The sequence below is a fragment of the Streptopelia decaocto genome, assembly GCF_964273445.1.
Source record: "Streptopelia decaocto genome assembly, chromosome: Z".
NCBI classification, from domain to species: domain Eukaryota; kingdom Metazoa; phylum Chordata; class Aves; order Columbiformes; family Columbidae; genus Streptopelia; species Streptopelia decaocto.
In genome coordinates, this window is record NC_138657.1 from 1,967,560 (window position 1) to 1,990,064 (window position 22,505).

Below are 22,505 nucleotides of genomic sequence, written 5' to 3' on the forward strand. Positions count from 1 at the left end.
TGAAATTGTTTTTGATGGTGAGACTATAACACTTACCAAACTGTCCTGCTTCTGAGTGAGAAAGTGCATCTTCGTGGTTGTTTAAAAGTATGATTTATGTATGAAAAACAAGTGATTTAGATGCTTATCATCTGCAATACGCACCATACCTCGGTAATGCCTTTATATTCTTTGGAGTATTTGCTGACAAAAGGAGTGTGTTGTCTCTTCGTTTGCCAGAGAGGGATCTGTTGACTCCACAGCTATGCAAAAACCTCTCATCAGCACCTATTTTAATCAGCAAGAACTTTACTATAAATCATTATCAGAAAAAGCATTGTGCTACACTTTTATACCAATGCATTTATTTTGAAATTAATAGGGAAAAGTAATACAGAGCCTGCGCTTGAGATGGGCTAATAAGCGTGCCCATGAGACTTTCCTTTTTAAGCACTAAATGAAAGCTTTTGCATTGCTAACAGGCTACAAAAGTTGCTTAGGTAATAAGAGTCTCTTTCTCTTATCAGTAAAAAAGAAAAGGGGAGGGATGGGATGGCTCAAGGGATTGGTAATCAGATTACAAAGTCTTTCACTTCTAGGTCACTGGTTCAAATCTGCCCCTGTTTAGTGGTGACCAAAAGCTGTTCCCAGCTGATGGCTTTTCAGTGGCCTTTGTGCGATGCATTAGTGATCTGTGTCCAGTGTCTGGTGGAGATCGCTCCTCGCCCTTGCGTGGGGAGTCTCAGCTCAAACCCTTTAAGGAGGAATAAACAGAAAACAAATAATAAGTTATCGGAGCAGCGCGGCTGAACCGGCACCGTCGCAGCTGCTCTGGGTTCCAACAGCAGCTTCCACCAGCACCACTTCCGAAAAGTTGTTACCAGCTTCCTCAAGAACTGGGCTGATAGCTCTTAATTTGAACCACGTGGCATCACTCCAGTTTGCTTCCAAATTAGGCTAGAATAGATAAAATCATAATTGGGGGGGAAAAAAACAAACCAAAAAAAGCTTGGGGAGAAGTAAAAGGAAAATTACTGAATGTGTTCATCTTAGAGAAAATATCATATATATCAGTAAAATTGATTTTGACATAGAGTGCGAAAACACTTTTATTGGTGGTTTTAGGGCTGCAGTAACCCCGTGGAACCGTAACTTCAGTAGGTTCTCGTGCAGTGCGTGGTTAATACCACAACAGTGTGCTCAGATAAACGCTGGAAGAGCTTTATAAAATGAAATACTGAAAACAAGGGAAAAACAGAGGAAATTCCCCAGTACCTACAAAAGATCCCTTTTGAGTGTACATCTTCCAGTGCCGTCTCTTACTGGTGCTTACTGTCAGATATTTAAATGATGGGTTTATAGACTTTGCTCTTGTCAGCGTTTTGAAGTGCTACTTTCCTTAAGCTAGAGGAGCGCCAGAGGACATCTGCTATAAAGGGAATGTAATTTCTGCTTCATTAATATATGAACCTGAAACCGTGGCTGTCTGTTATACATGCTCGGTACATTTCTATGGAAATCACTTTGATGGTTTAGAGGTGTGTTTATGTCCATAGGGATGCATGCAACCCATTGTAAAACTACGACTTTTTCCCCAAAACTATCCAAAGGAAAAGAAAATTTCTTTTGAGACAGCAGGTGTGCTGCAGATACTTTTGTACAGAATTAGGTATTTGATCAATCCCAAATCAAGGACGCACCTGGACACATTCCTGTCCCATCTTCTCTGGGTGACCCTGCTTTAGCAGTTGGGTTGGACTGGATGATCTCCAGAGGTAACTTCAATCCCAACCATTCTGTGATTCTGTGAAATGATATTTTCTCAATCCAGGCCTCATTGGATCAAGTGGATCACATCAGTCGGCTCCCCCATTAGTTGCATAAACTTTGGAGTTTGCTGGAAACACCTCAACCTGGGGAAAATAAAACAGGTGGAGATGCTGAGCAGAGCGTGGTTGGTACCAACCCATGGGACACATGTCTGGTGCGGGGTTTTTGCTCTCCCAAGAGCAGGTTGATCTGCCCAACACACTCATGGCTTCACCCTTGAAACCGAAGCCAAAAAAGTGTGCCAGTAACACCTGTGTGCCGCAACACACTTTTGTTATCTGTTTTTTGCAGGCATGGCTTGGGTGGGATTCGTTGCCACTGTTTTCACACTTGGCTTTCAATGGCCAAGCTGTCTGGCTTGCAATACAATGCCATCTCCTCTGGAAACCACAGCAAGCGCAGGAAAAAAAAAAAAAAGTCAAATTATGTATTTATCCCAGAATCCCAGAATGTGAGGGGTTGGAAGGGCCCTGGAAAGCCCATCCAGTGCAATCCCCCCATGGAGCAGGAACACCCAGATGAGGTTACACAGGAAGGTGTCGAGGGGGTTGGAATGTCTGCACAGAAGGAGACTCCACAACCCCCCTGGGCAGCCTGGGCCAGGCTCTGCCACCCTCACCCCAAACAAGTTTCTTCTCAAATTTAAGTTTGCACCCATTGCCCCTTGTCCTGTCCCTGGTTGTCACCAGAAGAGCCTGGCTCCATCCTCCTGACACTCCCCCTTTCCATATTGATCCCCATGAATGAGTCCCCCCTCAGTGTCCTCTTGTCCAGCTCCAGAGCCCCAGCTCCCTCAGCCTTTCCTCACACGGGAGATGCTCCACTCCCTGCAGCATCTTGGTGGCTGCGCTGGACTCTCTCCAGCAGTTCCCTGTCCTGCTGGAACTGAGGGGCCACAACTGGACACAAGATTCCAGGTGTGGTCTCCCCAGGGCAGAGCAGAGGGGAAGGATTTATGATCCAAAACACACCATCAGCATCTAATAATGCTTTGATCTCTGATGTCTCGGAGATCCACGGCACTCAGAGCAACCGCTGTGCCCCACCAGGAATCTCAGGCTGTCCAAGCTCCCGCAGGATCTGAGTCTCTCTCCGTGTTCTTGCACCAGGGTGTTCTGTGACCTGCTCGCAGTGTTTTACTCAAGTTTACCTACACCTGCACCTCCAGCCCCATGAGCCGGGGAGGATCTAAGGCTGGCTGTACCAGGGGTGAGGGTGAAGGACTGTCATCTTCATGGCACCCTTTGCTCCAGGAGGGCAGGTTTATACGCCAAAGCCATTCATTTCAGAAGTTCACACAAAGGTTATGGGGGGGTGGGGGAAATAAATAAACTGGAAACACTGGCGGCACAGCTGTTGTTGAGCTCGGGGAAGCTGCTTTCCAAGTCTGGCGTGAACCTTTACTCCCCTTGCACCGGGGGAAGCTGGTTTTGCTCCAGCATTTCCAGCTCGGGTCCGCTGCTCCGAGGTGCACCAGGGTGCTTTAGGAGTAGGCAGGCTCGGTATGGGTTCTGCAGAATGAGGTTTGTCTACCCATCAGGATTTTTGAGACTTTAATTGTCTGAGGTAACTTCCCAACGAGGCATTTGTCCTGGTATAACAGTGCTCCTTGGTGCTGCTTAAAAGGGCATGTACGTGGCTATAAGTGCATGCATATAGATTGAACTGTGATTTAGCACTGTATGTATGTCTAAAGTGTGGTATAAACTGATACACTCGGTTGGTACACGTCTCTCCCAAAGCGTGCAGAAGCCTTCAGGTCACTGTGTCTGGTGTGTGGACTTTTCTGTCCAAGTACTGGAGACGCGATTGGGGTCTCGTCTTTATAAGAGCGTGAATCTGGATTTCAAGGATCCCAAAGATCACAGGATGGTTTGGATTGAAGGGACTGTCCCAGCTCCCCCCCTGCCATGAGCAGGGACACCTTCACCAGCTCAGGGTGCTCAGAGCCCCGTCCAGCCTGGCCTGGGATGTCTCCAGGGATGGTTCATCCACCACCTCTCTGGGTACCTGGCACAGGCTCTCACCACCCTCAGGGACAACAATTTCCCCCTCATGTCCAGCCTGAATCTCCCTCCTTTAGTTTAAAACCATAACCTCTTCTCCTATCACAAAAAGCCCTCCTCAAAAGTCTGTCCCCATCCTTCTTATCAGACCCTTTTAAGTCCAGAAGGGCCACAGGAATGGGAGCTGTGAGCAGTATTTGCTATTGTGGTCCAGTTACGTGATGATTTTCAACCCCATGGTCAGGGGTTGCTTTCCAGGACCCCGCTCTGCCCTGGTGCTGCTGGTGGTGAAATAAAGATGTAGAAAATCTAACCAGGTGTGTTTCATCACTGAAGAGGACCTGGGAAGAAAAGGAGCAGAAGTAAAGCTCGCGGTTGCTTTTGGTTTTAGCGTTGCTTATGAACCTCACGAGATCAGAGGGTCATGGGGAATATCTCGCTAGTGATGTGTAATGGTTTGGAAATAAACACCAAGGGTGGCTCCAGCTGCCTTTGATCTAACTAAATGGCTATTGTGTATATTCTATTTAACTTATTTTAAAATTAGGCAAAGAGCATACAGGAATGCTTCTCTGCGTGCTAGATGCTCGAACTTCCAACTGTGTGTTCAGGACCAAACAAAAGGAGAATGGTTCTCTTTCAAGGAGCTTATCATTTGGTAGATATGTAACACAAAGCAGGCATGAAATGCTGTGGGAAAGAGGGACTGACTTTCTGCCTTATCCTGTGTTTTTAACATTTTGAATTTTTATTGATGAGGGCCAGAATTTGCAGATTTCACACAGCGTCTTTTGCCTTCCATGGTATCTGTGATTTTTTTTTTGTTTGAAGTGGGACTTCTTAAGTTGAAAATGATGAGCTTTTAGATTAAAAAAAAGGGTAAGTAGTTAAATTCCCAGAAGGCCTTTTTTCAAATCACACCAGAAAATTCAGAGAACACAGAAAATTTAGCAGATGTCTCTTGTACTTCAGCTGATCTTCAGGGTCTTGTAGTGTCATGATGAGCTCCCATGGTCACAGGGTGATGTGTCTTCAGGTCCTAGCTGGTGGACCAGAGACAAGCCTTGGTCTGGCAATCCGAGCGTGCCAACAAAGGTGGAGTCCAACCCAAAATTTTCAGAACAATTTCTCCCATTTCCTAACACCCATGAAAACAAACATGCCCTGCTCTTAACGTATCAGAGTCTCTCTTCAAGGTTTGTGCTTGTGGGTTTAAGTTATTTCACCAAGGAAGGGCTGTGTGTGATAAATTAGTACCTTCCTACATGGGAAGCTGGGATTTTTTGGTGCTTTTTGTGCAGCACCCATTGTCCTGACATGCAAACAAGACAGCACTTCTTGCATTAAGAAATGTAAGGAGTCGTTCTTCTGTTGACTCATTACTACCTGGCATCACATCTTCGGCTACTGCACTAAGTTCTTGAGGATGGTTTGTGGTGTTTGACTGAGTCATCTTCTACTGGTATCGCTGTCTGGACATTGGTTCTCCAGACCTGATGGACACCAGGTCCATACCCAGTGTGTCCTGGGCTTCTTCTGCTGGTACTGCTGTCTGGACATTGGCTCTCCAGACCTAATGGATACCAGGTCCATACCCAGTGGTCCTGGGCTTCTTCTGCTGGTACAGCTGTCTCAGGGTTGGCTCTCCACACCTGATGGACACCAGGTCCATGTCCGGTGTCTCCGGAGGCTTCTTCTGCTGGTACAGCTGTCTGGACATTGGCTCTCCAGACCTGGTGAACATCAGGTCCATACCTACTATGTCCTGAGGCTTCTTCTGCTGGTACAGCTGTCTGGACGTTGAATCTCCAGACCTGATAGACACCAGGTCCATGCATGGTGTCTCCTGAGGATTCTTCTGCCGGTACAGCTGTGCCTGGCAGCTGTTGTCACAGAGCACAGACCAGACATTTAATTATGAATGCGTGCTGTTTATGAGAGTCTGTTCTGTACTCTGAATTGGAAGATCTTTATCGGAATCATTTGTCATATTAGATTAGCTACACATCCTTCAGGCTGCTTCACAAAGCCCTTCTGCATATGAAAGATCTCCTCCGTGGGCCCTTCTTAGCCTTGCTGCTTCTTCCCCATCTCACGAGTGGGTGGAAAACCTTGTGTGATACCTGACATCATGTCCAATGTCTGATGAATGGGCCTGATATAAAATGATCCAGTATTCCTTCTTTGCTGTTTTTTTCAGACTTCGAAGATGTCAGTCGTAGCGTGGCCTGCTTGGTGTAATTTGGTTTTCAAGCCACGCATACGTGTACTTTTTTTTGGTGAAGGAACGTGCATGAGGCAGCAGCATTTTAGTGGGAAAGAAGAGGGAAGCTGCCGCTCCTCCCTTTTGGTTGTCTGCAATAATAAATCACAATTTGCCATTCCCTGACCGCACAGAGAATTATCTCCGTGAGTTTGCATGACCCCAGAAGTTTCAGTTTACGTACCCTCTTGCTCAGAGGCCTTGCCTGTGGAGACACTTCTCCTTCCTGAAGCTGCTCGGGGGCTGCAGGAGTGGAGGCTGAGGCTTCAAAGGACAGGAAGAGCGAGTGTTGTTGTCTTATCCTCTGGCTGAAGTGGAAATCCAGCTGTCTGTGTTTAAGTAACAAGGGCGTCAGACTCCGTGTCCATCTGTGAGGTGCTGAGCTCAACACTCAGCTCTTCTCAGGTTTTGTTGTTTGGGTTTTTTGTTATTTTTTCTTAAGTCTGGTCTTTTAATAAAAGTTAATAGATAGGCTGAAACGTTTGTGTACACATGAGGTGGAATAGGGGCAACTGCTTCATCCTTGTGCAGCCAGCATCCAGAAATCTGTGGAGGATTTACTCTTGTTGTTGTTAAACCAGTGCAGTTCTCTCTGTTTCTCTAGGTGTAAAATGAAATATAAGGAAACTGACTATTTCATTGAAAAATGCAGTAGCATGAGATTTGCATAAAGTTGTAATAAATGTTTTCCATGTACCATTCAGACAGAAGCAATGAAGAAGTAATGCCATTTTACCCTGTTGTATTTGATACTTAACACGTAAAACCAGTTATTTACTTGATTGTTTCACATTCATTTCACTAATATGATTGTTCACTTGTAGACTGAGTTCTGGATTTACGCATTTATTAAAACATGAGAAAATTACTTCCATAACTTACATCAGGCCACGTTTTTCATTAGATATGAACCATTACCTTCGTGATGGTAAAATATCAAAACAAAACTCCAACCCCTTGTATCATTTCATTTTCAAGCCCTGTGTATTAATGGTTTTGTTACAGCCTGATTTTTAGGAGCAGTTTATTTCAACTAATTTGTCATCACAAAGAATTAGCATCATTGTGTTTTATTTAACTTTAAGTGAGTAAATATGATTCCAAGAACCTGCATATTTTTGTTTTAGACCTTTTCTCCCCACATGATGCAAAGAAGGAGCCCAGCCAGACAGGCTAACAGTAAATCAGTTGTTTTATTGATCTGTATCATATGCACACTGGTTATTTAGATACAGCTTAGCTGGTCCACTGTAATTTAAAAGATGCTCAGCTCAAGCAAGTACCTTAGGAAGAGCTTTTCTCCCAGCACGAGAAGGGTTTATTTCTGTCCAGCCCCACTTTGTAATTGATTTGAGATCACCCAGAGTAACAACCTCGGAGATGTTGACCAGGCTCGAAAGCCCCGGGGCTGAAAACGGTGTCGTCGCGGAACCCAACTGAGGAGCAGATGAGTCTCTGTGCCCTGGAGCGGCCGCATCCCCTCAGATGGGTGGACCAGATGGCCGAGGTTTGGTAGCAGCATCAACAACCCGGCTCCGATCTGCTGCCGCCGGAGCCCGCGCGAGCCTGACAGGCGGCGAGCGGAGGAGTCGCCGTAACTCAATCATCCGTCTGCACCCCAGACCCTGCGCCTCCCGAGTCTGGAGCTTCCCACCGCTCCCGTCAACAGCAACAAAACCGGCGGGGCTGGAAAAATCACTGTTTGCTCACCAACGTGTCTCGGGCAGCGTTTGGCACCTCGCTCAGGTAGGACAGGGCCAGCTGTGCGCCGGCTGCTGCTCTTCAGCGCTGTTGAGCCGCGCCTAACGGCTGCAAGGCCAGGCTGAAAGCCCAGGTTCCAATGTACGTTCAAGCAAGGGAGTGTGTTGGAAACGATGGCTCGTGATTTGACCACGCTCGGAGCTGTGAAAGTCTTTGTGAAAAAAAGGGCCCGGGCTGGCGAGTTTGGGGCAAGAAGCTGATCGCACTCCCAATTTCAAGCAGAGACACCCCCACCTCCTAGTCCGTTGTCTTAGTCCTAGTCCTAGTAAATCGTGACCTTTTCTGATGCCACAGGACTTTGAGCTGTCAGTCATGTCTCCAGGTGATTCCGATTAAAGCAGTTCACTGTTTTATTTTATGATTTTCATTTTATTTATTTCATTTCATTTTATGTTTCTATTTCAAACTAGACCTGGCACTCAGCTAAGCAGTGCCTCAGGGATCCAGGTAAACCAAGAAAAAGCGGAGCTATGACCTGCAGCATAAGGTTTTACTGGCAAAGATGTGTCAGCTAAGAGCCTGTAAAAAACCCTTCACCACCTCAGCCAAGACAACTATGTTAGCAAAACCTCCTGTGCAGGTTTTGCGCATCGATTCCAACAGAGGAATGCTCTCGCTGGCTGAGTTTGTGTCACTTGGAGAGGTGATGCAGCCTCCCGCCAGAAAACCTCCTGCATCTCTATTAAGAGGATGCTGCTCTCATAGACACATGGAAAAGCCAGAGCAGCGAAGGATCTTCTGCTGTGCTGGAGCTTTAGTCATTGTCATGCAACATCTTCCACGACCCGAGTCCAAATGAACTGTGAACACAAAAATGAAATACGGTTTAGCAAACTATGTGGATTCTTAAAATATCATTTTCTGGGGTCTCACGTGCTGCAGTGGACATACCCAACCCGGCTCAAGCGTCAGATGCTCTTCAGCATCAGCTGTGCCAAATACTGCGCATGGTAATTTAGGATTCCTAGGTGGGTTCCTGGCAGTGTGAATTGGCCCTGGTGGAGTTCCGCGTTCCTGAGAGTGGACCATTTTTGAGCTCATATGTTAGAGGCAAGCCACCATCTCCCTGCTGCAGTCAGCCATGTGGGAACATTAACAACTGACCAGGCTCCATGCTCTGCTCCTGGTGGAGAACGTGGAAGCTGTTGATCCTTCACTAATTTATTTTCATGCGATCGAGATGTACAGAGGTTTCCTCAGCTCAGATCTCCAGCTTTGGGACGGTAGAATGCTGCTGTTGGGAGGGAATACCAACTGGCTGACTCCAGCTAGACCCAACTGCTCCAAACCTCCTTTTCTGGCCATCATTACAGTTCTCCAGCAGCCCAAAGGCAAATAGCTCAGCAACTTCCACATCTGAAATATCCCAAGACGCATTGAAAAAGACATTGGCTTTTATTTGCTTTAGTTGACCTTTTGATGGGAAGATCTTGACCAAGCCCTCTTGTCTAACCTACCTTTTTGGTCTGCAATGAAACTACCTGCAGAATGCCAACATTTGGTGCTCTGGAGCATGGAGGATGCCACTTCCCCCCATTTGTTTTGGTTTGAACTGTTGTGATGAAGATGTAGGGGACTCAATCAAAGATTTCTTACCCACGGGATATGATACCAGTTTATGTATTTTATGTTATGTGATGAGTTTTCTACTGAACTGTTAGGCTTCATTCATCCTAGACAAGTTGTAGGTAGTCCTGCCCGTGATCCCTCTGGTAGCACAACTGCCTCTGTTTGGGAACTTGGTGTTCTCCACATTATTGCAGGTCCTCACAGGCTTTTCTTCTGTAAGTTCTCCGTCATAAGACACTAAGGACAAGAGAAGAGGGAGAACTGCATTATTAAGTTTAAAGTTTTAATAAATCTGAAGACTGAGGTTTTTATACCAGAGAGCCATGAGTTTTGTTCACAAAATATTACCAGCAGAATTTTGGTTACTGGCTTTTTTGGGTTGTTCTTTGGCTGGTTGGGTTTTTTTTACTGAGCTATGCATAAGGGAGGTGACCCCTACGCTTTTATAATCATGAGTTATTTTAGAATTAAGTGTTTTTCTAATAAGGATTGATTTTACGAACTTATACCCCCAGTATGTGTGGAAACTTTCAGTAGAAGTTCTGCAGCAGAATTAAGTTTACAGTGTGAACAAGTATTAGACTCCAGATGTTCTAAAGCAATCTGTTCTCATGCATTATTATTACTGTTTCAGTGTGATTTATTGCTGTAGAAAGCTATCACAATTGTAGATGTATCATCCAATAGATCTTTGAACAAAATATCAGAAAGTACTTGGCTGTGGTCATTCTGTGATTGTATCTCTGCAGATGTTTTCTTTTGCTGTGTAGAAAAATGGTGTGTTTCAAATGCTTTGTCTGCTGCGAGCAGGGTTTTATCACGTCTGTGAATTCATTTAGGGAAATTTATTCTTGTTGCTAATTGAAAACGGGAACTAGTTTAACTTTGGATTATTTATTATTTTTGCTATGTGCTGTTCAAGTATGCTCAGTACTTTTAATCCCTAACAAATAGTATTTTCTGAAGACTGGAGGATCTAATACGATTTTAAGATGTGCAAAAAACTGAGAGTATATCACAGATTCAGGAATTCTATCCAGCAAACAGTGAAAGGTCTTTGGAATCCCAGACTGACAAACTCGCCCTACAAACAAACAGAATTATAATCCTTATGGTAAAGAGATGTCTTTCTCAGCTGAGAAAAGGCATTAGCTCAAGTGTGAGGTCTCAAATAGACCAGCTACTGGGTTTCTGTGAGACTGGGTGAAAAGGGGGTGGAAGAGTATCTTGAATGACCGTAGACGTGTACCAAGCTCCAAGAAGAGCACATTAAGTTACTAAGAAAGAATCCTCAAATCCTTCCAGAAGTGTTAAATACAAATTGCCCTCTCGCAAACCGTTCTTGCCACATGATTTCTTCTCTCTTCCCGGCCACCACTGCGTTTACAAGTATTTCAGAATCTATCTGATCCCGTTTTGATCCACCAGAATTTCCACCGCAGATGCGTTTTGCTTCTGGAAATCATTGAGGACATTTGGACAGGAGCTCCCAGTTCAGTTTCCTCTGAGAGGAATTCAGTTTGCAACACGCCAAAACCTCTTAGAGACCCAAACCAGTGTGAGGCAACTGGAGACAATGGAGGACTTGCGTCAAAATTATGTTGCTCCAAGGCAAATGCTTGTTGTAGACAGGCCCATTCAAGCCCAGTGCATACCATGGAAACACCACGCCACAACTGAAATTGCAGTGGAAGACGGGGGAATTAGATGAAAGGTTTATTCAAAAGTTGAAGAGAAAGTATAATTTGAGGGCATTTAATTTTTCTTTTTAATCCATTTTTCTTCATACGTAATTACAAGCAACTCAGAGGAGTAAGTATCCCTCAAATCTGAAGTGATGGAGGTTGATTTGATTGTCTGAGCACATAAAAATAAAAGACGCATGTTTTAAATTTTGCCTTTCTCAGAATTTTGGATTTTTACCCATTTAAAATATGTCAGAATAGGTATAAAGAGTATGGAATCAATGCTGCAAAGAGTTAGTCTCACAGGCCATTTACCTAAAGTCCAACTGGGATATTTATGGATTTTCACGTTTGCGGGATCAGACCTTTGAGTCACCTCTCATCATTCTAACGCTTCTGTTTGACAAGAGTGCTGTGCTATAAAATAGGTAGTAGAGAGGTATTTTGTCATCTATTGTAAATATATATATATATACACACTAAATGTATTGCATATGTAATATACGTATAAGAGGCTATGTCTTATATACTAAACTACAGGTAATAAAGGTATCAACCTTTTGTCATTATAAAGTTATGATAATTGTGTAGTACAAACTTACAGAGTATTGCAATCTGATTTTACAGTGTAGCAGTAAAACACTTATTAAGAAGTTGACCAATAAATGGTTAATTAACACATACGAATTTAAGGAATGTATTTTTAGGGGATTTCAGGTTCTTGCTCATGTAAGTGATAGAGTTGAATACTTGTGCGAATAGATAATTGACATTTTCTTTTGCAAAGTGAAGGAACAAATTTTCAACCACTGGGATAGAGAAAACTTTTAAAAAGATGCCTGAATGCTTTCCGACTTCTTGCAGTGAACATTGGTTTGTGACTTCCCATTCTAAATGAATAAAATATAAAGTAGTGAAGATACATGGTTAATAAATTACAAACCCAAACATTATTGTGACTCTAAAGACAGAACACAAAGATAAAGTGAAAATTCCTGAATAGAAAAGGTGGTTGGGAAAGTCTAGAGCATGCAGAGTGGTGTATTGAGTGATGCAGTAATAAATGAGAACCAGTTTACCTACCAGAGAAGTGCTGCTTTACCTAATTCTGCCTATAAATGAATTATTGGAAGAAGATGAGGGAATGAGAGGAGCCATAAGCCATCCAATGAAGGGATGTGCAGAGAGATGCCTTCCTGCAAAATCTGTTCAGCTAAGAATAATTTAAGATTTGAAAATGAGCATTGAACAAGAAATTAAGTCACTCCTGGTCTGTAAATACTTCCTGTTTACTGATGTACAAAGAGAATAAGGTATAAATTGAACTTTAGACAAAATCCTTAGGTCTTCATTTGCAACTGTTGTTTCAATAAAATCCACTATTTTCCTGGAAAAAAATAAAAATTGTAGATAGCATGTGATCTATTAAATATCTTCAGTTTTAATATGTCCACTTTAAAAGGTGGTACTGGCTGCATGGGATAAAACGAGTCCTGGGAAGTGTAAATCGTGCGTCCCATAGCATCCTTCCCTTGGAATTTGGTAGAACTCTGTATTTATCTCAAGTTTGAATGGCAGCTGAGTGCTACATTTGTGTTGAATGTTGATATATTTTACTCTAACAATTTTATTTTACTCATTTAACTTCTAAAGTTTGTGTAAATTCAAAATTATTTTAGAAAAGATAAATATGTTTTAACTGTGAGCCATCAGTTCATTGAATCTTAACCATTTACTGAGTATCGAAACTTCCATGGCCAAAAGCATATAGGCTTCTTGTATCTTCTTGCAGGATAAATTATCATCCCTGATAAGAGATGCTGCAGCTGGAGCATCACCTGGATCTGCTCTCCTTGGTTACTGTTATCAGTTATTGTCCCGTTGTAGCAGAGAACTTGAGCTGTTATGGTGGAAGCTGAGTATCCTGGGTTTGATATGCTCTGTTGTGACATTTCTGTGCCACTTAAAGATGGACATGTTAGACTTCTTGCTTAAGTGAAGGTTATGCACAATACATCTTCGCTTGATGTGTTATTTTCGTCGGTTTTCTGTCCAATTTGGCTCAAAAGGTCATGGGCGCCTACCAAAACTTACTCCTGCCGGACTCAACATAGAGAAATCTGTAATGTGTCAGGTATTGCATGTCACTCCCCGTATTATATATGATCTGAAAAGCAAAGACTGCGTGTACCATGCGAAGAAAGAGTAGGAAGAGATGGGTGCCAGTTCTTCCATGTGCACAGGGAAATTGAGGATAGTGAGCCTGAGCTACGCCTGGGAAGGGAGAAGGGAACTGTGCGTCTACGTTTCCTTGTGATTTGAAGAAAAAGATGATGTTCTTAGATGAACGGGGTGGCTGGTTTTCTAAACAGGAATGTGGGACACAATAGCTTGAGAAAAGACCTCTTCTCCAAAGCAGAGCGGATTTTTTTCCCTTGCTGGTCATTAGCCCTGCTTCTGAAGACCAGCCCTTCATGGAGGAAGTCATGCTGGAACACAACGAGCTGGTGACGATTTTAAGCTTCCCCCAGCATGTAATAGCTCCGAGTAATTGGTAGGTATGTGCACTTCAAGGACAATGACATTTTTGCTCCTTTGCCTGTTTAAATCGCAGCATTTTGTGCAAGATGGGGCAGCCAAATGTGTGCTGGAGTGCACAGCACTGGTACAGGAAAATTAGTAAGCGTGATGTGTTTCTGAAACTTATTCAATATACGGCAGATATAGTGCGAGTTGGATGTGTGTGGCTTACAGGTCTTGTGGTTTTAGATACTGTCTCTTTCAGATAACAGCTTTTCTGGTGAGATTTCTGAGATGCAGAGTTATGCTACCTTACACGTTACATAAAGGTAAAGCATTTGGGTTGGTGTGATGGCTGGTCTAGCCACAGCCCTCCCAAAAGCAGCCTGTCTTCCCCTTGCAATCAAAGGGTCATCTCTTCAGTGTTCATCTTATGCACATAGCTCTGCCTGATAAAGGGAATGGTAAGGCTGCAGTCTAAAAAGCAGTATTTTCAGATGTTTGTCAGATCTGAACCACATTTTGGGGCCTAGTGTAATTGTAAGGAACTTAGTAGAACAGAATACATGGTAGAGTAGAGTAGAGTAGAGTAGAGTAGAGTAGAGTAGAGTAGAGTAGAGTAGAGTAGAGTAGAGTAGAGTAGAGTAGAGTAGAGTAGAGTAGAGTAGAACAGGAGAAAGAGAAAGAGAAAAAGAGAAAGAGAGAAAGAGAAAGAAAGAGAAAGAGAAAGAGAAAGAGAAAGAGAAAGAGAAAGAGAAAGAGAAAGAGAAAGAGAAAGAGAAAGAGAAAGAGAAAGAGAAAGAGAAAGAGAAAGAGAAAGAGAAAGAGAAAGAGAAAGAGAAAGAGAAAAGAGAGTAGAGTAGAACAGAACAGAACCAGAAAAAGAGAAAGAAGAGAATAGGAAGGGGAGGAGAGGAGAGAGAGGAGAGGAGAGGAGAGGAGAGGAGAGGAGAGGAGAGGAGAGGAGAGGAGAGGAGAGGAGAGGAGAGGAGAGGAGAGGAGAGGAGAGGAGAGGAGAGGAGAGGAGAGGAGAGGAGAGGAGAGGAGAGGAGAGGATATTACAGATTAGATATTTGTAGTGAGTCCAAATTCTGCTGAACCACGCCAGTCGAAGGTGTGAGTGACTCAGCCCTTTGAGAGACAAAGCACTTATTGGTGCTTGACAATGTCTACATGGGTTTGGGGAGGAGGATTATAGCGTCAATAAAGACCTTTGTTTTGAGGCTCCACCGTCATCTGGAGCTCAGGGGTTTCATCCCCAGTTTAGCAGAATCATCAGTGGTTTGGCCTGAAGATCATCCTGGGGCATTCAGTGTTCTTACATATGGTTTTATAATGGAGGGAGTTTTGCCATCTCTATATTAACAATGCTCAGTGCCAGATGTTTGGCTGAAAACATCGGTATCGTGCTACAGCTGAAAGGAGCTCACCATACAGCTCATCATACAATAGATGCTATTTTATCCTAAATGTGTGATTCTGCCCCCCATGCACATTCCTGTTATGTCCCATCCTCCAGAAATTCTAGATATTTACAGTTCCCCACAGGAGGATAAACTATTAAATAAAAGAAACAAGAAGAAAGATTATACCTGAGAGATTCTTAATGCACACTTGCCCAAGATGTCCTAAGCTCAGCTGAATTCCTCAGTCATGTAATTCTGACATTACCAAAGAGAGAGGACAAGGGAAGGTGGACGCCTGATTTTTTCTGGAACAGGGAGCTCTGCGTTAGCACTACCCGGCCAATAGTGGTGAATATTTTACCCTTAGAATATTAGTTCAGTTACACTGATTTTAAAATGTGTGTAATGTAAACAAACAATCAAACAAACAAACGGTAAGATGTGAAAATTCAGAATATCGTACTGCAGTTATGTAGAAATGGTAGTAAGAGTGTTTAGTCAAAAGCATTTATATCTGTGGTATTTTGAAGAAACCGGGAGATAGTTTAGGTAATGTATGGATAAATGCTAGTTTGGAGTCAAAAATTTGGATCAGGGTGTTTATTTTGGAGTTTCTGGTGCAAAATACGATTCACGTCCCTATTGTAGAAGTCTCCTTTAGAGCCTGTACGTGAATAAGCAGTTACCGGAGCACGAACAAAGAATGCCTGATTTTAGAAATGTTGTATGTGTTGCCATTATTTATACAAAAATGAAGCTGAAAAAAAAAAAAAATTAACTTCAGTGCAGCATGCACAGCGATAAAGACACTAGTTGCGAAATGCTGGGTTTATAAGTATAATTCATTATACTTTCTTTGATCCAGTGTTACAAATTAGGGTCACTCGTGTCAGGAGATTAAAACCTTTTTGTCTCTCTTTGATATCAAACTATTCTTTCCCAGTCCCTTTTATCTTGCAAAGCGGCGCTGAATTCCGCAGCATCTTTGTCAGTTCGCTCATGTTATTTGCAGCAATCATTTAATTGGTTTTAGAACTAATATTATTTAGTCATACTGTCGTTTGCAACAACAGAGTCTCTTTAATATCCTTAAAAATGTTGAGGGGCTCCAGCGTTAGCTGGGTAGGCATATGTATAAGAGAAACCACAAAGAATTTTGGGACCATGGTGGGAGTGCAAGGTGGCTAAATTGGATAGAAAAAGAAGAAAAAAAAGGTACAAGTCAAAGTAAGATTGTACATCAGAAAAACTACAGCGATCTACTGAAAATTAGTAGATGATAGTCATGAGTAGCTTACAGTGAACCACGGGTACCAGCTTCCCTGAAGCACAGAAATGGGAACTTGGAGAAGCTTGTAAAAGGTGTCCTCAGGGAATCTTCCATTTTTTCACTATGATACCTTTAATCCTAGAATTGTCAAGCCACATGGAAAATAATAGGACTGAATAGTTCAGTCAGTTAAAAGTTAGTATTATTTCTTTTATCAAAAACATTGGGTCTTTCTGTGTTTCTGGAGCCGTCAGGATTTGTATAAACTTTAAAACAAGTGAAGTATTGAACTTGTACTGCTCTTTCTTTTTTAATTTAAGATCATTATCTGTGACTAAGCAGACTCTAGTCAATAGAAAGAAAGAACTTAAAGCCAATATTTTTTAACAGATGATTCAACGAGAGGCAGAAGTAAAGAATAAGGTAACTGCTGTGGCGTTGACAGACTCTGTTCACAATGTGTGGCATCAAGAAGTTGGGAAAACTATTCGAGAGTGGATGCGAGAGGTGAGGCCGGGTTTTTTTTGAAGAGTTGGGGTATATACGTCTCTATGTGGCTCTATAAACACGTCTTTATCTGCTGACCTCTTCCATTTCTTTAAGGTATGAAAGACAGCACATTACAGGAGCACGGAAACCGCGTGCCCATGCCAGCCCCTAAAATAACCGAGATTAAAGCCATTTCTGAACTTCAAAGGTAGCAGCCACAATAATAAGAATGGAGTCCAGTGTTTCTTCCCACTGCACAGCAATATCGACACATATACCGTGAGCTGCCCAACATCTGGAGCAACGTCCTGGGTGCACCCGGGGCTCCTGGCTTCATCTGGCCACAGTGGAGAAGCCCCTTTGGGCTCTTCATTACATAGTTTGAGGATTTTCACACCTGGAAAAAGCCCCTTTCTCTCAGCAGTTTCATAAGATGTGACTATTGCTGAAGCGCTCTGAATTTTTGGCGTGAAAAGTCAGAGTATTTGCCATTGTGCAACCACCAACGGCGTTTTGGTCCAAGGTGATCTGGTGTTGGTCCATGGCCAGCATCACCGAGTTCCACCTTTGGGTGAAGGATTCTGCCATGCATTCATTATTCCTTTAATTTTTAAGTGTGAGGTTGCTGGCCCTTTAAAAATCATGGGATTTTTTAAACAGGACCAACTAAACTTCCATTTTTAAGTCTCTTCCTCGGCAGATCGGGCTCTTGTCCGTGTTTTCCACATTCCCTCGCAGAACTCTAAAACAATAGGTGCGCATGGCAAATTTGAACTGGTCACATCCTGAACTTTTTGTTGGATTTGACTTTTTCCTGTGGATTTGGTGAAACTTTCTGTGCAGACTGCCTGTTCCTGACTTAACCTTACAGTTTTATAGGCCGTGACTGATGGGAATAGAGAATCACCTGGGATGCAGCCTGACAGCTCTGACTTAAATGTTAAAAATATAAAGAATGGTAACCCCTACAGGCTCTGTCAGAAAAATCCCCATTTTCTTTATGGGAAATCAAAACCTTAAAATATATGTTATGTAGTAAAACTGAAATTTTAAATCCTGTAATTTGAATCTGACAACTCCATTTTTCTTTAAGCATTTAGTCTGAATAAGACGAGTGCATTACCTTTAATTTCATTTGCAGAAAGTAGATCTTAAAGAATAAGTTAAATGATTAATGGCCTAAAAAGTGGATGGAGTGTCATAACTTACATTAGCATTGAAAATCTCCTATAAGAAAGAAGAATTTTACATATGTGAAGTGTGGCTGAGTGGTATTAAGACTAGCGTATCACCTGGATATCTCTTACTTTAATCAGGTTTAAGGCTACTGGTAAAATGAATAATAATTAAAATATACACCTAATCGCTGCCTGTCTGTAGGGCTAATTGCTGTCATTGAAAGAATGAATTGTTAAAAAAGTAATTCTTCATTGGAGCTATCTCTCCTGTATCATTGGTGGCCTATTTTTAGTACCTATAGAAGTCATGATTTTTGAATTTATTAGGAGCTGTGATGAATGATAAAACAAATCATCCATTTACATATCTTGACACTGCTTTCGAGAATACTTATTTCTTACAGGCAAGTGTCACATTGTATATAAAAGCTGGTTAATTGTGTGCTAATCTTCTGTATTATCTCCAGCTCTCTGATGTAGTGTTCTATCAGTAGTTAATATTAATTTTACTTATTTCAAATGAATGTAATACTTCATAAAAATTCTACTTCTTTTATAATTTCTACCATCTTACATTTGCAATTTCACATTCAGCTGTTAATTAAAATTATACATGCAAATTGTAAAATGTATAATGCTTTACTACTTTAAACCTTAAAGCCTTTGTGAAATACTTCCATTTTAACCATTTTTCACTAAAAAAAGTTACATTACTGGGTAGTGTGTTTGTTTTCTTTTTTTTTTCTTCCCTCTTCCATCGAGTTCAATAGTTTCATTGATCTACTGTTTCTTACAAAAATCTGCCATGCTTTGTGAACTTCACTTTCTAATCTCATACAGCAACCCTTCCTTTATGTTGTTCCTGCTCTCCCTGGTCCCAGAACAGTAGGGTTGCCTTGACAAATCTATTCAAAAGCCATTCCTCGCCCTTTATTGGTGGGGACTGAAGCCTTTGAAATTCTCTCCTCACTGCAACACAGCTGACATCTTCTTCCAGACAGAATGAATTAAGGAAATACAATAAGACACTTGATCTACCAGTCAAGGATCTTTCCACAGTGAGGACGGACTCCATGGTGCACAACTAGGGCAGCAAGCATCTACAAATACACAATACATGCTTGTTTACCGGAATAGCAATCATCCATTTTTACGATCATGATGGATGGGATGATTTTTTAAAAATCTGCCTGAAAATTCATTGGGTCTTTCCAAAAAATTGTGCGTTCTTGGCTTGTTTGCTTGTGGTTTTTTTCCCCCCCTTAATGAAGTTAATCAGGTTTTCAGAAAGGGAAAACTCAGATTTGCAATAAGAGAAGCCATGTAGATCTTTTAGTCCGGCTCGCAATCATATTTAAAAAGTAGTTACTTTATGATTAAATCTTCACTGATTTTAGTGTAGTTTCAACGTATTTTATTAGAAGCATATTATTTAATACTTTAATTCATATAGTTCCCTGGACTGGTGGTATTTGTAGCAAAGCATTTAAAACAATTCATGGTAAATTCATCCTACTCAGAGGTTCAGGAATGAAAGGTAAATGTAAATGCTTCCTGAACGTAATTCCCCAAAGACCAGTATTTGCATTTTTAAATGTTCATGCACAATTCATCTCAGCTGTATTTCCAGTTATCTGAATATTAATCCACCATCGTGATGGCTTCCGTTCAGTTATAATCTGTTGGTTTGTGGTTTCACAACCATTCTTCCCGCAGTGTACACCCTGGAAAACTCTGATTTCTTAGTGTTTGCAAGTGAGCAGGCCCAGTGTTTATATCAACACCTACTTAATGACTGAGAAAAGCTTAAAATGTGCAGTGGATAATTCAGGCACTGTTTGGTCCAAGCTTTAGTCCACTGGCAGTCAAAATAGCACTTGAAGACATGCTATTTAAGCACATTAAAATACAGCAAGTTATGGTCGTACTCTTTTTATTTTTGTAGTACGAAACTACAGCATTTCACCTCCAGTTAGTGTGAATAAGCTAGCGTAGCGTACCTCCCCATCCCAACAGGGTATTTGGGTATTCTGGTGTGATCGCTGCCCTTACGTGCAAAGTCTGTGTGTATTTTGTCCCTCTGGGTTTTCGGCTTACCCCAAAAATGTCCCGTCTGCCCCCACAGAACTGCTGTAACTGGGTGTCCAGCTCCGAGCCCCTGGACACGTCGGTGGAGTCGATGCTGCCGGATTGTCCCCGCGTCTCCGCAGGTACGTGGGTTTTTCTGCAGCGAATAAATAATTATTTACAAATGCGTTTGGTCCTGTATGCATTTTAACCCTTCTGCAGCAAGACAGGGGTTGAAAGCTGCTGCTATTTCATATGGCCCACTGTTAGTTTATTTAATTTTCTTTTGCTTTGTATGGGATTTAAGTTTTCATGTCTACTTGTAGCTTACGTTTTTCTGGTCTCTTCGGCTTTAAGTAAGTGGTGACATTATAAGCGGGAGCTTAAGAAAAATTAATGGTGATGATGAAAACTGAGAAACGTATCATAGATCCTTGAATAAATACCTGAGTTTATGGAGGCTAGAAGGTTTTAAAGAAGTATGTTAATGAAAGGTGCAGCTAAGAGAAATAAGACGCCTTCCTGAATCCTGATCAACAAAAGTCTGGTTGACGTAGCAAATTATTCACAGTGTCCGAGAATCTTGGTGTGAGATTTCTGTTGTTTTGGAAACATTCAGCTACACCCTTTTATTAATGAGTCATGAATCATAAATCATAAAGGAGCACATGAAATAATACACAGAGACTTTTGTTAACGTGTAATAATTCCAGAAAGTAGACGTAGTTGTCACTGTAACAGGGAAATCTCAAATCTCTGTAGGAAAGTAATCTAAAATACATAAAGCTGTTACTGGACTTTCATGTTTGATTATCAGATTTCCTAAAAGCTGTAGGTAGCGTATTTCTGTAGAATATAAAATCAGGTTCAAAGCAAGGCGCAGCCTATACAATATTAATTTAGAAGCTGGAACAGTGTTTGACCTTGCTCTGTGAGACGCAGTTGTTCGTTTGACAAGTTAGAGATTCGTATCTGCCTGGATTTGTAAGGCTGTTAATGAGCCCTAACCTTGCAGGTGAGATTTGGTTTACTGCACGGTATTTTTAAGGCCTGGAAGATTTAGCGCTACTTTGTTCGAGGGCTCGAAACAACCAGAGACCTGTAATCGCATTTCTGCTGTGGTCTGGGCTCTAACCATGCAGATCATCATCTCTCTACCAATAGCACTGACATTGCTCTTTAGTGCTTAGGGACATAAAATATTACTAAAATTTTCAGAGATTCGACATTCATTTACCAACTTTTTGCTCGTTCTGGGGAGAGTACAGAGTTTAAGAGAAAAAAAAAAACCTGTTCGGTAGCAGAATTCCTTAAAACAGGATTGACTTTCAATCTCTGATGTCTGCGTTGCTGTTGTGCAAGAGTACGAGTTATAGAGGTCGTTTTAGTGATAGCAGCCAGTCAGTATTTACTTGGTGATGTTGAAAATCCTCTGTGCTCCGTGTTCATTCTGTGTAAATAACACAAAAGATATTTTATAGAAGAAATTCTAAGTATTAATCAAAAAACAGACTGATGTTTTAATAGGGTGTGATTAAGTCTTAATTTTGCATTTCTCTTGGGGATGGGTCATAATGGGCATAATGTTTATACTCCACTTAATGAACTCCCTGCAACACTGAAGTCTTTGGCAGAAGAATGAATTTAAATGGGGTAGGATTTCAGCCAGTAAAAGTCGTAAAAGTTGGCTATTTTTGTTTCTTGCATACATACAAGGCCACTAAACTGAAATTAATGATGTTTTAGAAGTTCTTGTCGAATGGTTTGGACAATAATTTAAATGGAAGCTAACGCATTCCAGCTTCATTCTTTGTAATATAAAGATGTTTTGGAATAGTATAAGCTTACGTGACTACTACTGAATGATCAATTTACTCATATGTTTTTGTTTATATTTCTTATATTCACGTCTTATATGGACAACTGTAAGACATTTGCAGAGGAACAAGTGAATAATTCCTACAAAGTGCTTATATGAGCAATGGCATAAGGCTGTGTTTGGGTAATCTGCAATAAATTTATGAAACGCTACTAGATGTAGGAGCATTAGTGTTTAATGTGAGAGATTTTATTTCACGTTTCCTGAGAACTGCAGTACTGAAATAGCCCACATTCCAGTACTGGCAGCATTGCCCTTAGTATTTCAGTGACTGGCAGTGAGAGCAATCAGAGCAACCAGAGGAAGGTTTTTTAAAATAAGCCTTTTGCAGAAGGAAGATTCACTTCTCTTTCCTGCTTGGAACCCCGTCTTTTCATCTGTGTTTGCACTGAGAAGTAAGTTCAGGAGCAACTGCCCCTCGGTCGCACCTCATGAGACAGTTTTTCCAAAAAGGGTCTAATAATCAGCCGTTCTGCACACTGGGATTTACAGTTTGTTTGGGAGCAGATTATGTCGCAGTCTCTTGCTTGCATTTCCCTTAAAAATCACTAGAGAGAAATAAGTGGCCATCAGAATGGAAAAACAACTTGTATTTCCAGATAG

At 41.8% G+C, this 22,505-nt stretch overlaps 1 protein-coding gene across 3 annotated transcripts in view; it reads left to right on the plus strand.

The window, feature by feature from the left end:
- Nucleotides 1-22,505, plus strand: part of ARB2A (ARB2 cotranscriptional regulator A) — a 258,858-nt gene that overhangs the window by 165,642 nt on the left and 70,711 nt on the right. For all 3 annotated transcript variants that reach the window (XM_082075416.1, XM_082075417.1, XM_082075418.1), the window contains exons 9-10: nucleotides 16,680-16,796; nucleotides 20,082-20,166. In XM_082075416.1, the coding sequence (XP_081931542.1) occupies nucleotides 16,680-16,796; nucleotides 20,082-20,166 (202 nt within the window). The remainder of the gene's footprint in view (nucleotides 1-16,679; nucleotides 16,797-20,081; nucleotides 20,167-22,505) is intronic.